The 13,589-nt window shown below is 40.5% G+C and overlaps 2 protein-coding genes across 3 annotated transcripts; both read left to right on the top strand.

Annotated features, from left to right (window-relative positions):
- The first annotated feature begins 3,273 nt into the window (after window positions 1–3,273).
- tmem244 (transmembrane protein 244) lies at window positions 3,274–8,634 on the top strand. Its single transcript, XM_035618168.2, has 6 exons — window positions 3,274–3,410; window positions 6,343–6,428; window positions 6,515–6,591; window positions 6,895–7,020; window positions 7,291–7,335; window positions 7,630–8,634. The coding sequence occupies exons 1-6, from the start codon at window positions 3,318–3,320 to the stop codon at window positions 7,725–7,727; spliced, it is 525 nt and encodes a 174-aa protein (XP_035474061.1). The 5' UTR covers window positions 3,274–3,317; the 3' UTR covers window positions 7,728–8,634.
- A 150-nt stretch (window positions 8,635–8,784) lies between these two features.
- Window positions 8,785–12,978, top strand: fkbp6 (FKBP prolyl isomerase 6). Of its 2 annotated transcripts, none has more exons than XM_035618166.2 (9): window positions 8,785–9,020; window positions 9,812–9,929; window positions 10,030–10,119; window positions 10,224–10,426; window positions 10,624–10,743; window positions 10,881–11,078; window positions 11,869–11,978; window positions 12,162–12,258; window positions 12,548–12,978. In XM_035618166.2, exons 1-8 carry the CDS (start codon window positions 8,940–8,942, stop codon window positions 12,241–12,243), a joined length of 1,002 nt encoding a protein of 333 aa, XP_035474059.1. In that variant the 5' UTR covers window positions 8,785–8,939; the 3' UTR covers window positions 12,244–12,258; window positions 12,548–12,978. The 2 variants fall into 2 exon arrangements, with proteins under 2 accessions (XP_035474059.1, XP_035474060.1); XM_035618167.2 differs by having other exon boundaries at window positions 8,886–9,020; window positions 9,788–9,929.
- Window positions 12,979–13,589: the final 611 nt, after the last annotated feature.

Here is a 13,589-nt window from a genome sequence, read left to right as displayed (position 1 = left end):
TCAAACCATGACCATGAGCGTGTGGGACCTTAACCTCCACCTTAACTCGCATTATAACACCCTCTCTGTGCCATATTCTAAAAATAACCCTGTGGAGTCGTCCCCCCCCCCCAAATGCATCACCACTCAGGAGCTGCTTTTGTTGCGGAGACATCTGGAGCCCGTGAGATCCCCAAAACCTCATCGACACCCAAACTAACGAGTGCTCTGACACTCCGAGAGTGGTGGAGATCCGCGCTGAAGTCATATCACCGGCCTTTCACTTCGCTGTATTTACATTCCATGAAGGATCGAAATGAAAACATACTGTAGCGGGGCCCTGAGAGGAACGGAACAGGAGGCCCGACAGCGAAGAACAAGAGATGTGGAGAGAGAGAGCGAGTGTGGGAGAAAAAGGAGAGGGGAAAAAACAAAGCCTCACATTGTTGACTGCTGCACTTCTCGTTTACAAGCCCACTTGGGATTATTCAATTTACAAAATGTGTTGACTTGTTGTGTTATGCTTATTGTAAGCAGCTGTGGTCAGAAGTCTCCAGCTGAATAATTAAAGGCACGCTGTAATTGAGAGGAGAGGAGATGGAGGGGGTGGACAGAAGAGAGGTGTGAGGAGAGAACAGAAATGTTGTTATTATTTGAAATGAGAATATCTCAATGGCTCAAAAGATAATTGACAGGGCAGGGAGCTGGTGAAATCCAAGGAGGTTTCCAGACTTCAAACATCTTGTTTTGTCCAACCAGTGATCAAAATCTTTTCTTTCTTTCTTTCTTCCTCGCATGAAAACCCTCTCCTCTCTTCCCTCGTCATTACTGTTGTTGACTATTTTTGTATATGTTGAATGAATTATGATGCATCACACTCACACACACACACTGTGTTGCTCCTCCATCACAGCGTGTTGACATGTAGGTCAATGAGCCTCAGTCTTCTCCCCCCTCTCTGTGTGTTGAACTGATTTTCAGGGACTAAAAAGCAGATCGGAGGACCAGCGTGTGTTCATTCCTCTGCCTCTATGGATACAACACAGACCGTTTAAAGTCACTCATGTGGTGTAAACACTCTCTAGATACAGGAGCACTCTGTCCAATTGTCTCTATCAGTCCCATTTTTCATACTCACATTAGGCTGCTTGGAACCGGTGGAGTGCTTCAGACAGATACAGTACAGTGGCTAAACACACTGAAACTGTTTCATTTGTTTTCACATTGGACAGATGAAGGAAAAATGAATCCTGCCCTGGTGACATCATTTGGGGCCAGAGTCTGCGGAGGAATTGGAGACAGAATATGAAATTTCCTGCCAATGCAGCCGCCCGATCAATCACAGGTCGATCGAAGCTGACGATCACTATATCTCACCCCTTTTTTCACAGCAACAAATAACTAATCGAAACAAAATGGAAGAGGACAATGAACACATTAACCAGCTAAACTGACAGATTTTTTTAGGGGGCCAAAATGTATTTGACCCTCTAGTTTGGGTTATGTCCCTTCTGCTAGAATAAAGGTTTTTTTGTGTGTATTTGACCTATACCGCACCCAGCCAGCAGGAGGCGATCATGACATTTTGACTTCACTCATGGAGAGATACTCTATCATCCTTCAATATATGCGGTTGTACATACAGACATGAGGGCGGTGGATCAGTCATCTAATGCCCACCAAAAAGCTTTTTTACACGAAATTTTGAATTTGTCTTTTCATACAAGTTGTTGAATGTGTGTATTTCGTCATTACTGTGGTTTCACGGAGGAAGGAAACAACACTGTGATGCTAGAAAGTGGCAAAACGCTGTAGAATAACCAAAAGACTAACATCCAAATAATAATAAATCATTCATGTAATTTCTGTCAGTCCTTCTTTAAAGTCTTAAGCAAAGAAACCTCCAGATGTATAAGAAGATCAAATGCACCAGAACACATACACACACACACACACACACACACACACACACACACAAACAAACAGGGGGATGAATAGTTATGACGTCTATCTTCCTCTACAGCCCCCCAACTCCCATGCACTTCATCACTATGGTTACAATGATGCAGATTACACTCACATAGACACACACACACACACACACGCATGCATGCACGCAGGCTGTGAGGCCAAAGAGTTTCTTAAGCTATTTCTGGAAGGAGACTAAAACATTGAATTGACGTCATTTCAGCATTTAAGTTGTCTCCTTCGCCTCCTGCCTCAATTCAGCCATTTAATCTTTCATTATTATGAACGGAAGATGGATGACCGCTCTCTTTCACCCCTTCAGATTCTTCCTCTCTGCTCTTTTTTCATGCACAATCTCTTGGGTAGAAAATAAACATGGAGGAATATGATTTATGATATCAGAGATCTATACACACAGTATAAATGGAGCATCTTATCTGTTGCTGTCAGTCCGGGAGCTATGGAGCCCTGTGCATGCAGCTCTTATCTCTTGCTCGTGTTGGTTGTCATTTGGTGGAATCTGTTCTCTCGGCACCTGTAAGGCTATGCCACCACCTTGTGTTCAAATTCAGAACTGCTAGACAAAAGTGTAATTGCATTTTTCTTGATGTTTTGATGACGGTACAAGGAACACTCACCCATCACACCTTTGTGATTAATTATTCTGTCAATAATAGTTTGTAAAATTAAAAAAAAAAATCAAATCACTGTTCCCAAGAACCCAACTGATGATCGACTGCTTATCAAAATAGTGACTGATGAGCATTTTGACGATCTTCTAATCAATCAATCGTCTAATCGTTTCTGCTCTGCTTCAAAGTGCTTCACCCACGTGTTGGTCCTCTTTTCAGGCTTTTGCTTTGAAATGTTTATTTGTAGAAGGAGAATCAATAAATGAAGGATTGAAGGAAGAGAAGAAGTGCAGGATGTGATGGAAAAAAAGATGGACACAATGTAAGAATTAAATAAGAAAAAAGAGGATTGTAGAAAGAGGCAGTAAGGAGAAGGAAAAGGGAATGAGTTGAAGCAACCTGAAGGGAAATGAAATGGAAGAAAGAATAGAATACTGTATGTGGCTCCACTACAAGTCCAAACATAAATCGGTGTCTGTGGCACTTCCTGAAGTTTTAAACCTTCAACACCTTCTTCTGGGGCCGTGTGTATGTGTTCACACCTGTACTAGAGTATGCTCAACTTTATCCCTTATTGGATTTACCCAGTTCTTACTTAGTAGTAATCCCATTTCTTCTAATCCGGACCCCACCCCTACCCACCCAACATGCTCTCTCTCTCTCTTACACACACACACACACACACACACAAATACACACATGTAGCCTACATACGCTCAGTTAGACCAGCAGCCATTCATGTTGTTGGACTACTGCTGTCGATGTTGTGGATTCACACTCATAAAACGCCATGGACCCGTCTCCCTCAAGACCACACCCAGCGACACCTGGGTGAGGACACTGTACGCTGTAATAGAGAGTCTATCGTTGTTGTTGTCTGTGAGGTGTTTATCAATGTCCTGTAGAGCTAATTGGTACTTATAACCGAGCGTACCGTCTGTTTAAGTATTACTTTATTGGCGACGTGCAGTTTAATGCAGTTCACTTGATTCATTGGTATATTGTCATCCTCATTGAAGTCATAATCAGCATTTAACTGTATATATAATGAGTATTGTGTCCTAATATCACAGTTAGACGGTTGTTTCTTTACTTTCCCAGCACAGCCTACTTCTCAGTCATCAACCAGACCGGGCCTGGTGGCATAGGATGGGATTTGAAGTCTCAAAGCTGTTCTAGAGCAGCTCTTAAAGCACAGTCTAGTCTGAAGCTGAAAAAAAACACGCCTGAGAGCTGTCTCTGAGGGTATTAGAATGTGATCAGCTATACTTCCCTGCTTTCGGATCACACCCACATGGCTGTCTAAACAGGGCCAGTCTATGTGGTTCCCATCTGAGGTGTTCAACAAAATTAAACATGGGCCATAATTATATTCGATTTAAAAAAACAAGAACAAATAATTTGTAACCACCGTGCTGTTTTTCCCCATGACTATTCACTTCCATTTTCCAGTGAACTGAAGTAGGAGGCAATAAAGAAGTACAGGCAGATGAAACTACCTAAGCATAAATTAGAAGTCCACTAATGACAATGTCGTGTCTATAGATATCCTCTAAATTAAAAGCTGTAGTCATGAGCGCTGAAACCATTACCTCATTAGGTCCATCCATCCATCCATCCATCCATCGTCTACCGCTTTTATCCATTTTTTTATCCCAGCTGACATTGGGCGAGAGGCGGGGTTCTCCCTGGACAGGTCGCCACCCACATACAGAGACGGACAACCACTCACTCTCACATTCACACCTACAGTCAATTTAAAGTCTCCAATGAACCTTACCCCATTCTGCATGTCTTTGGAATGTGGGAGGAAGCCGGAGAACCCGGAGAGAACCCACACATACATGGGGAGAACATGCAAACTCCACACAGAAAGGCGCTGGTTGGTTTGAACTTGGACTCGAACCCAGAACCTTCTCGCTGTGAGGTGACAGCGCTAACGACTACACCACCATGCAGCCCTCATTAGGTCAATTATCAATATTATAGAACCATGCTATTGGTCTTGTGAAGCAAATATGAATATCAGCATGCTAACATACATTTAACACACATTGTTTATTGTTCACCATCTGGGTTCGTGTGTTAGCATTCTAACGTTTGCTAATTAGCACTAAACACAAACTATAGCTGAGGTGGATGGGAAAGGTCAAATTCAATGTTGACCCATTTGCGGTGCAAGATGAAAAGTCAGATCACCAATTTATGAGAATATATCATCGGCAAACTGTATGTTCTAACCAAATTTCACCACAATCCCTACAGTTATTGTCAGGAAATAAAACAATGAAGTTAATCAACAAATTTTAAAGTATTAGGATTCATGCTCTTGGGCCATTTCATTGGAAACTATCCTGTGGGGACATTTTCAATTTGCACCAATGCGATGGACTGACCAGCAAACCAGCAGAGCAAAATATCAAACACAGTCCATCTTCTTAAATATTAGCATTTGCTGTAACTTAAAAAAAAAATGTAATCAGGAAGGTCCTATTGAGATACAATATCTCTTCTGCCAGGGAGTCCTGGTCAAGATAAGCAGCACTGAAATTTAAAAAAAATAAAAACCGTCTAGGAAAGTCTAACTATTTTCATACATTTTAAAAGACGAAACAATCAATCGATTAATCATCAAAAATAACTGACAGATTAATTGGCAAATTAAGACTTAATGGTCAAAATGCATCATCATGACTCAAACCATCTCAGTATACAGTAGTTTATTCCCTAGAAGAGACAGTGCAGTGAAAGTTCATCTTATCTGAGGTTTCTGTCAGAGCTGATGTTTGATTGGTCACTGCAGGGAAAGTTCATGTGTAACTAATAAGCTTAACGGTGGCTCCGCTCCATTCAGTTGTGCCAGTAAGCTAGTGTGCACCCGTCGGCAGGGCCCTGGCACCGACGCCCATGACTGGAATGGGGCCCGTTGTTGACGTAATTAGTTAAACCTCTGTTTGACGAGCTGAAATGTCAGTGTGAGAAGAGGTCTTTTATCTCCCATCCGCGAGTGTCGCGTAACTCGTTTCCTGTAAAGGCTGTAGTTAATCATCTATGAAAGGAGAGTTTAGCGAGCGAGCGAGCGCCGACTGTCTGCTGCCGTCTCCTGTTATGAGCATTGGTTTTCTGGGGCATGAAGAAAATAAGAAAATACGGGAGGCAGCTTTTGTACACACATGGCAGGCAACACACACAAACACACACACACACAAGGTCACAGGGTCACACACTCACATAAACATGTACCAGCACAGGTACTAAATAACAGGAGATTTCTAATGTTTGTCTGTTTCAGATTTTCTCTTATTGCTTCATTTGAAGCAAGATTATTTTCAAGAAAAGTTAATAAAAACATAAAATAATAATAATATTAATAGGCCAGTAAAATAGAATGGCACGAATATACTTAAAGATGGTTGATGGAAGATGTTTCAAAAGCCTAAATGCACAGAATTGTATCCACTCTGGTCAACTGGTCCCATATATGTAATTGAATTTGGTATTTTACACCATAAGGATTGTAACTTTGTTGTAACTGAAGATGAGTATACTATAGTAAAAATATGAATCAAGTATCATAAATTCAGGGAATTAATTTATAGATAAGGACACTGTTCCACACTCAGGATGAAAATCTTTAAACTACAGGCTAGCCTGCTGTCTTTACAACACAGCAAGTTACTGTATATATGACTTTAAATTCCTCAGGGGTTATAATCAGTTAGTCAGGTAGAGTTTGATGTTTAGTTTCCTCTCCTCTACTCAGGTCGTCCTGCAGAATCTGTTGATGTGCATGGTGTGCTTCTACTCTCTCTACTACATCGTGGTCAGTCTCTGCATCGGACTTCTCAGGTACACACACAAACACACACACACAGAGTCAGATATACTCATGTTCACTGTGGGTGCACATCTTCATCGTCTTGTTTCGTCTCCAGGGTTCACGAGATCAACAGCTTGTTGGCGCCATTCGACTACACAACACAACCGTCATGGCAGAACCCCAAATACCTCGGTGAGCACCTGTGGTGGATTTCAACCATATACATTTTATAATTTTACTGTACTTGAGTGCTTCAGTTTTATGCTACTTTATCCATTTAGTCCTCCACATCTCAGATAGATGATAGAAGATAAAGAACATTTTGTATTTAATTTCTTATCTCTATTCTCATTTCTATTCTTATGAGGACCCAGTGTCATTAATAATAATAATAATAATAATACATTTAATTTATTAAAGAAGAGAGACATTAAAAGAAACATCAGAAGCACTGACAAGGGAAATGATATGATATGATTTCTCGTCTTTTCCCAGTGGGTGTAATTTCCACAGAAGTGACCTATGTTTTAGGAGGGCTGGTCTTCGCCTGGATTGTAGAGGAGTGGGTCTGGGATTACGCCATAACTGTCACATTGCTGCATGTCGCAATGACTGTAGCAGGTAAACATGCACACGCACACTTGGTGGCACACTTGGTCACACACTCACACACACACAAACACACACACACACACACACACACACACTCAAACAAAGTGGGTCAATATTGTGGAACAGCTGATAGGATTGGAGGCCTGGTTATGTAACGGCTGTTGTTCAAACTTTACAGGCTTACCAGACATTGATATGTATACAGTACAGTATATAGTATATGTTCTTTTTTGATCGGTTTACATTTTACGCACACTTTTTTGTGTTGCATGGTTGCAGTGATGTCAGACTTCCCTTCAGCTGAGCACTGGTGGATCGCTCTGGGTACGTTTTGTTTCTCTACCTGTTCATCCCTCTGTCTGCGTCTACCTGTGTATCCTTATCTGTCACCAGTCCCATTTGCAGAGCATGAAAACTCTACTCTCAGTTTCTCTCCAGCTCCTTCCAATCCGTCCAAGATATAATTTCTTATTTCCTGTTCCAAAACTTTCTGTGATTGACTCCCTACGTGCCTTCGGCTTCAAGGCTTCTTGAGGACAAGGTGCGTCTGGCCTCCACACCTACTTCTTCCTCTTCCTCTCATTCATTTAATCTCTCTCTCTCTTTCTCTCTCTGCAGGTTCAGGCCTGGTGATGATGATATTTGGGGGGCAGCTCCTGGCCTATAAACTCTTCAGGAACAACTTTGTGTATCCAGCTGAACTGCAGAACTTCTAATGAACACAATAAGGAAATCTTTTAACTAGCTTACTGGTTAATCTCAGCCCTGCATGCATACCAATGGGTTCACTTTGCAAAGATTGTACTGCCAGGTTCATGTTAACATTGCTACTGCAACAACTACAGTGTGTGAATCAATAACTTCTTATTGTCAGATAACTCCTTGTGCAAATAGCACATATCCTTGATTTAACAGTGTTTTTTTGTAACATATTCTGTACAGTTTGAATATTGTTTTGTATTTTTTATTTATTAAATTCATACTATGAACAAAATGTATTGGCAGAAATTACATATTTAGCATTCTGTAAAACAGGTGGAAAATATTTACCACCAGCAAATATACCGACTTATTTTTTTTCATTTCAGCTGTTGTATTTGTATTGTATTGTATTGTAATATTTAAAATATAGCAATAAATAATCATTTAGAAATGTATATATTAGTTAGTCCATTGGATTTACATTAAATATTTCATGCAAAACGTTGGGGTACATCCTGCATCATATCTGACAGTAATTGTGTAGTAGTAATAGGGTGGACATGGAGTTATTGGCAGGCCAGAAATAATTACTTATCACTGTGATCCTGAATCAGGGTTGCCAGGTCTCGAGTTTTCCAATGGAACTGGGCGACTTTTGAAATTATGCCATGATTTCAATGTTTTTCTGTCTGCTTGGTTGGCTAGACTTATTTTGCTTGTAAATTACATAAATAATACATACATATAAAATCCACATTTTAAATTAATAATTTATTTACACCCAAATCCTGCCAAAAACAGACTGACCAGCAAACAAGCACCCACATAAAAATAATGGGCTGTAATGCTCTCTGCCGCCTGGACAATGATTATGAATTATTACATTTCCATTCAATAGTTGGTGGGTTTACGTCGCAGAGGGAGCTTCATTTCATTTATTAAAGTGTATATGATTATGGTGTTACTTTGAACACATCACAATACATTTGTCAATAATAGCAATGCTGCTGCACTTCAAAAGCAGTGTGCCCGGTTTGGCAGAGGCCTTTGTGTTAATGGGCCGCACAGACCTGGCAACCCTGCCCTCAATTAACTGACCCGTCCCAGAAGCTGTGCGCCAAAACACAGTGTTAGCTCCGCCGCTGCGGCGTCAAGTGTGATACTATATCCGCCATTAAACATCACTATCAGCAGCAGCAGCAGCAGAGACCGGTCCCCCGGGTGACATGTCAGGAAACGGGTTCATATCCAGCATCCGGAGGTTGATAGACGCCGAGGAGCAGCGGAGGATTAGCCACAGACAACCTGTAAGCTAACGTGCGGAAGTGGCTCCGTGGCTAGCTGGTCGAATGCTAAAGCTAACATGGACAGTTTCCACTTGGAATGAAAATGACAGCCCTTAAAAAAAAAACAGTAAAAGAATAATATCACTCCAAATGATGGATAGAAAAAAATAGCCTGTGGCGTCAGTGTGAAAATTGACTTTGTTTTTCTATTGTTGGTGACATTTATGGTTAATAAATTCGACATCATTAACATTATTTTTGTCTCAGACTTGAATGTTATAGTCACAAGACGTTGATATATAGATATTGTACACCTATACATTAGGTGTTCCATGTCTCTAAATTTCCCTTAGGATCAATGAAGTGTTTATTTTTATTTTATCTATTTTATCATGTCACATTGGAAACTAATGAACTGTCTTGTGAACAACAAAGGCAAATTCAATAATGAGAGCGAATAAGAATAAAAATATTCCAACCTCTCCTGTGCAGTGCTGTACAGTGAATGTTCCCTCCTGGATTTTTTTTTAATTATATATACATACATATATATACATTTATATACATTTATATATTCCCCCAGCCCAGTTCATGAGATTTCATTGCAGTAGTTTTCACATCACCTCTTGAAACACAGACTGTAGATCTGATGTGCTGTTGATTCATGACATATATTTCTATTTACTGTATACGCTTCGAGAATATTAACACTAGACACTCTAATAACGTGAAGTAGTGGTGATGGTGACAGTAATGGTTATGAGTTCAAATCCAACTTAGCCCTTTAGTGCGTTTTTTCCCCCCCATTGTAGAGTCCGTTTGAACAGCTCCGCCAGCAGATGAGTGACGTCTTGGGAGATGGAGGGATCCTGAAAGAGGTGGTCCAGTCCGGAGAGGGCCCGCCTGTGCCCCAAAATGCTTCAGTATTGGGTATTTACAATATACAGTATATCTACTGACAGTTATTATTTCTCAAATGTTTTTGTTTTTTGTTCTGCCATTAATTCTACTCATTCTCTTTTTTCCACAGTCCATTACTCTGGTTTCCTGGAATATTCAGACCGCCCTTTTGACACCACCACAAACTTCAGACACCCGCGGATGATGAAGTTAGGGAGAGGTCAGAAACCAGTCTGCCTATTAACCTATACAAATATGGCCTCCGGGAGAACTCCTCTTCTTGAATGCAGAGGTTGACACCAGTCTATTTAATTGCTGAAACAGATATGACACTGGCCGGACTGGAGCTGGGTGTGCTGACCATGCAGAATGGAGAGTTCTCTCGTTTCCTCTTCCAGCCCCAGTATGCGTACGGGGACCTGGGTTGTCCTCCATTCATCCCCGGTGCTGCCGCGGTTCTGTACGAGGTTCAGATTCTCGATATCCTCGACTCGGGACAAGTGGACGACTTTGTGGCACTGGGTCCGGTAGGGAGGCTGATGTGACTTTTCCCACTTGACACAAATTCACACTCAAGTTGCGCAACCAGCAACAGACTTATTAATATTTTCATCTATTTTTTTTGTAGCCAAAATAAGGTCGACCACAAATCAAACTGCCCTCAGTGTATTTCTGTTTGTCTCTTTGGTTACTTCACACATCTTTATGTCTTTTCTTTCTTCAGGAGGAACAGAACACTGTTCCTCTGTCGAGACTTCTAGAAGTCGTCAACACTCTACGCAGCTTCGGCAACCGCTGCTTTAACCAGAGCAGATATGCCAATGCCAAGGATCGCTACAAACAGGTAAATCTTCAAGAGAGTTGAAGGGCAAGAAACCATTCTGTTTTTAAGGGTTTCTAAAACTTGCTGTTTGCATCTGTTTATATTTGCACTGACAGAGGTAAACGTATTGTGTATCAGATTCCCTGCTTTGCCGACAGGCCACCAGGCTGCTGTGGACCAGGGAAATGCAGAGCGACGCAGAGAAGGAGAAGATCAACACAGCTCTGCTTCCTCTCTATCTGAACCTTTCTCTCACGGAGCTGCGTCTGGAGAGACCACAGAAGGCCTTGAAGTTTGGCAATAAAGCCTTGGAGATAGACTCAGCCAACACAAAGGCTCTTTTCCGTTGTGGACAGGTTGGTCGGGGCTCACGAGATTAAGTTTTGTTTGACACGGGCAAAAGTAGTTTCAATATAATTTCAGTCATTTGTTCCCAATGATAAATGTTTTTCGTATTCTTGTGTAACATCATCTTCCTGGGACTGAAAATGATATTAGTTGAGAGTAAACTGCCATTATTCGCCTTTTAATGTGTAGATCATTAACCACAGCTTGAGCTGAACCCTTGTTTGGTTTGGTTTGTTTGCAGTGTGAACACTTTTTGGGATAGTTTCGGACTTGAAGAGTATTGCAGGAATTTGAAACAGTATTAAATTGAAGAAAAGAAGCGCAAGAGAGCAAAAAAGACAGGTGATACCACATGGGGGGAAGGAGATGAAATATTTAATTGCAATCTTCGCAGGATTGCTTGTTGTCTTCATCTCCGACGATATAATGTTTGAATGATGAGGACGTGGATTTGCTGCATTCACAGTAGTGTCGAGTGCTGACGCTGGTGATATGGTACGATACCATTGCTATGACAGTGGCAACGAAATCAAGGAAATAAATTGGTTCATTCATTTCCTCCTTTCAAATGGAAAGACTACCACTGTACCTGCCGAATTGACAGCAGGCCGATATCCGATGCACGGCCGTCTGCAAACAAATCAATATACACAATCCTTAAGTGCACTTCCAAAAATTGCAATGTGAAAACAAAACTAACCGGATCAAATGTAAACAATATAACAAGGTTTGGACTTTCAGTTGTAAAAAACGCCCTGTGTGTGACATGCTCACTCAGACCGATGTCGTGTGTGACAGGCGTACCTGCAGCTGCAAGAGTACGAGAGCGCCCAGGGTTGTCTCGTCATTGCTCAAGCTAAGAAGCCTTTTGACAGTGACATTAACAACCTCCTGAGGAAGGTGGCACAGTAAGAACGACTTCCGTTGACACGTTCAGCACATTCAGAATGAACACATGCGTCAGGACAGTCTATTCTATTGATTTGGTTTCTAGCCAAATATACTGATTCCTCATTTCTATACATTTTTATTTAACGTGCACACAGGGCTGAGTACATCTAAATAACTCGTACATCATTTAAATCCCCTAGATGCCTTAAAGACAACTTGGACAAACAGAAAGACGTGTACTCCAAGATGTGTAGAGACTTGAGGGGCTCAATGAAGATATAAATATGAAGATCAAAGGTAAGCAATCCTTTACTCTAAACCTATTTATGTTCCATAAGATTGTTTTATGACAACTTCACATTTAAAACTCCCTCGAGTCTTAACGATAGACAAACAGCTGAAGCAGCACTGGACTTGAATGATATCATCCCACCTGGAGTTGTTGTTTTGTCACATAAAATTAGGTGCTCAAATTTAACTATCTAGTACAAAAGTAGATATTAATTTAACTTAGAATAAAGAAAGATAAAGTGTCATATATGATCTATTAGTAAAGTCTGACCAATTAAATCTTTGTGTTTTGCAGATGGTAGAGGAAAGAGCAGGTCCAAGGATCAGCAGCACATTTTCTCTCCAGTGCAGATAATTCTGAAAGTTGCTATTTGCTTTTTGGGTTTTTTCCATATGTTATGTTCAGGGCATATTATTGTTCAAATTTATTGTTCATTTCCTTCAGAATAATTTACCATTTTCAATTGTGTCTTAATAATGTGGCTCAAGTTTTTCTTGTTCGAAGATTTGCTTTGAAGAATTGTCTTTCACCTTAAATAACTCGATATTATGGCTGGAAGAACATTTGCATGAAAATTCACAGGGAACCCTAAATTAGGTGGCTACATATTCTATAAAGTTTCCTAAAATACAGTCTGTACTAAAGTGGTAAATGTTTACTTTGGGTCTTATCACTATTGAGGTGCTAATGATGAAAAATAAAATAAATCTTTTGTTAACTTCTAATATATTTTGTCATTTCTTAAAAAAAAAGGCATTTAAGTTTATCTTCAGGGTCAAACGGGCATGGTGCTGACTCTGGGACTGTCTATTAATTTTCGCAAAAGGCAACTTTTTCATTTAGAAGATGATTAGATCACTGATGATGATGATGATGATGATGCATAGTCTGCATTGACCTACTACAGGTTGTTTTTTTGGTGTCGAGTTGGTTAGAAATGAACTATCTCGGTAGTCAAGTTCCACTTGTGTCCCAGGAATTCATATTTTGGGTGAATGAGTAAATATTGGAAGATATGTGCTCACCAAGTTACATAAACTTTTGAGGCCTTTTTTATGTACAGATTGTGCTATTGACGTACTACGTAGAAATATATTTATTTTAGATGGACTTCCTGAGAGCACCTTTTTAAAGGGGTGTGGCTAGAAAATGGATGTTAGCTGTAGATAAGGATATAAAATGTGTGTTTTATTTTGAGCTGATATGACGCGCATTAAGATTAAAGGTGTATCCAGGGCAGGTGGCTGTGTGAGATTTGTGTAGCGTCAAAGTGGAACTGCTGATTGACTGTGTGTTGTTGTTCAGAGCAGACAGCAGCCATTTAATCTGATTAACA

The sequence above is a fragment of the Scophthalmus maximus genome, chromosome 18, assembly GCF_022379125.1.
Source record: "Scophthalmus maximus strain ysfricsl-2021 chromosome 18, ASM2237912v1, whole genome shotgun sequence".
Lineage (NCBI taxonomy): Eukaryota > Metazoa > Chordata > Actinopteri > Pleuronectiformes > Scophthalmidae > Scophthalmus > Scophthalmus maximus.
This window is presented reverse-complemented; position numbering and strand designations above follow the sequence as displayed.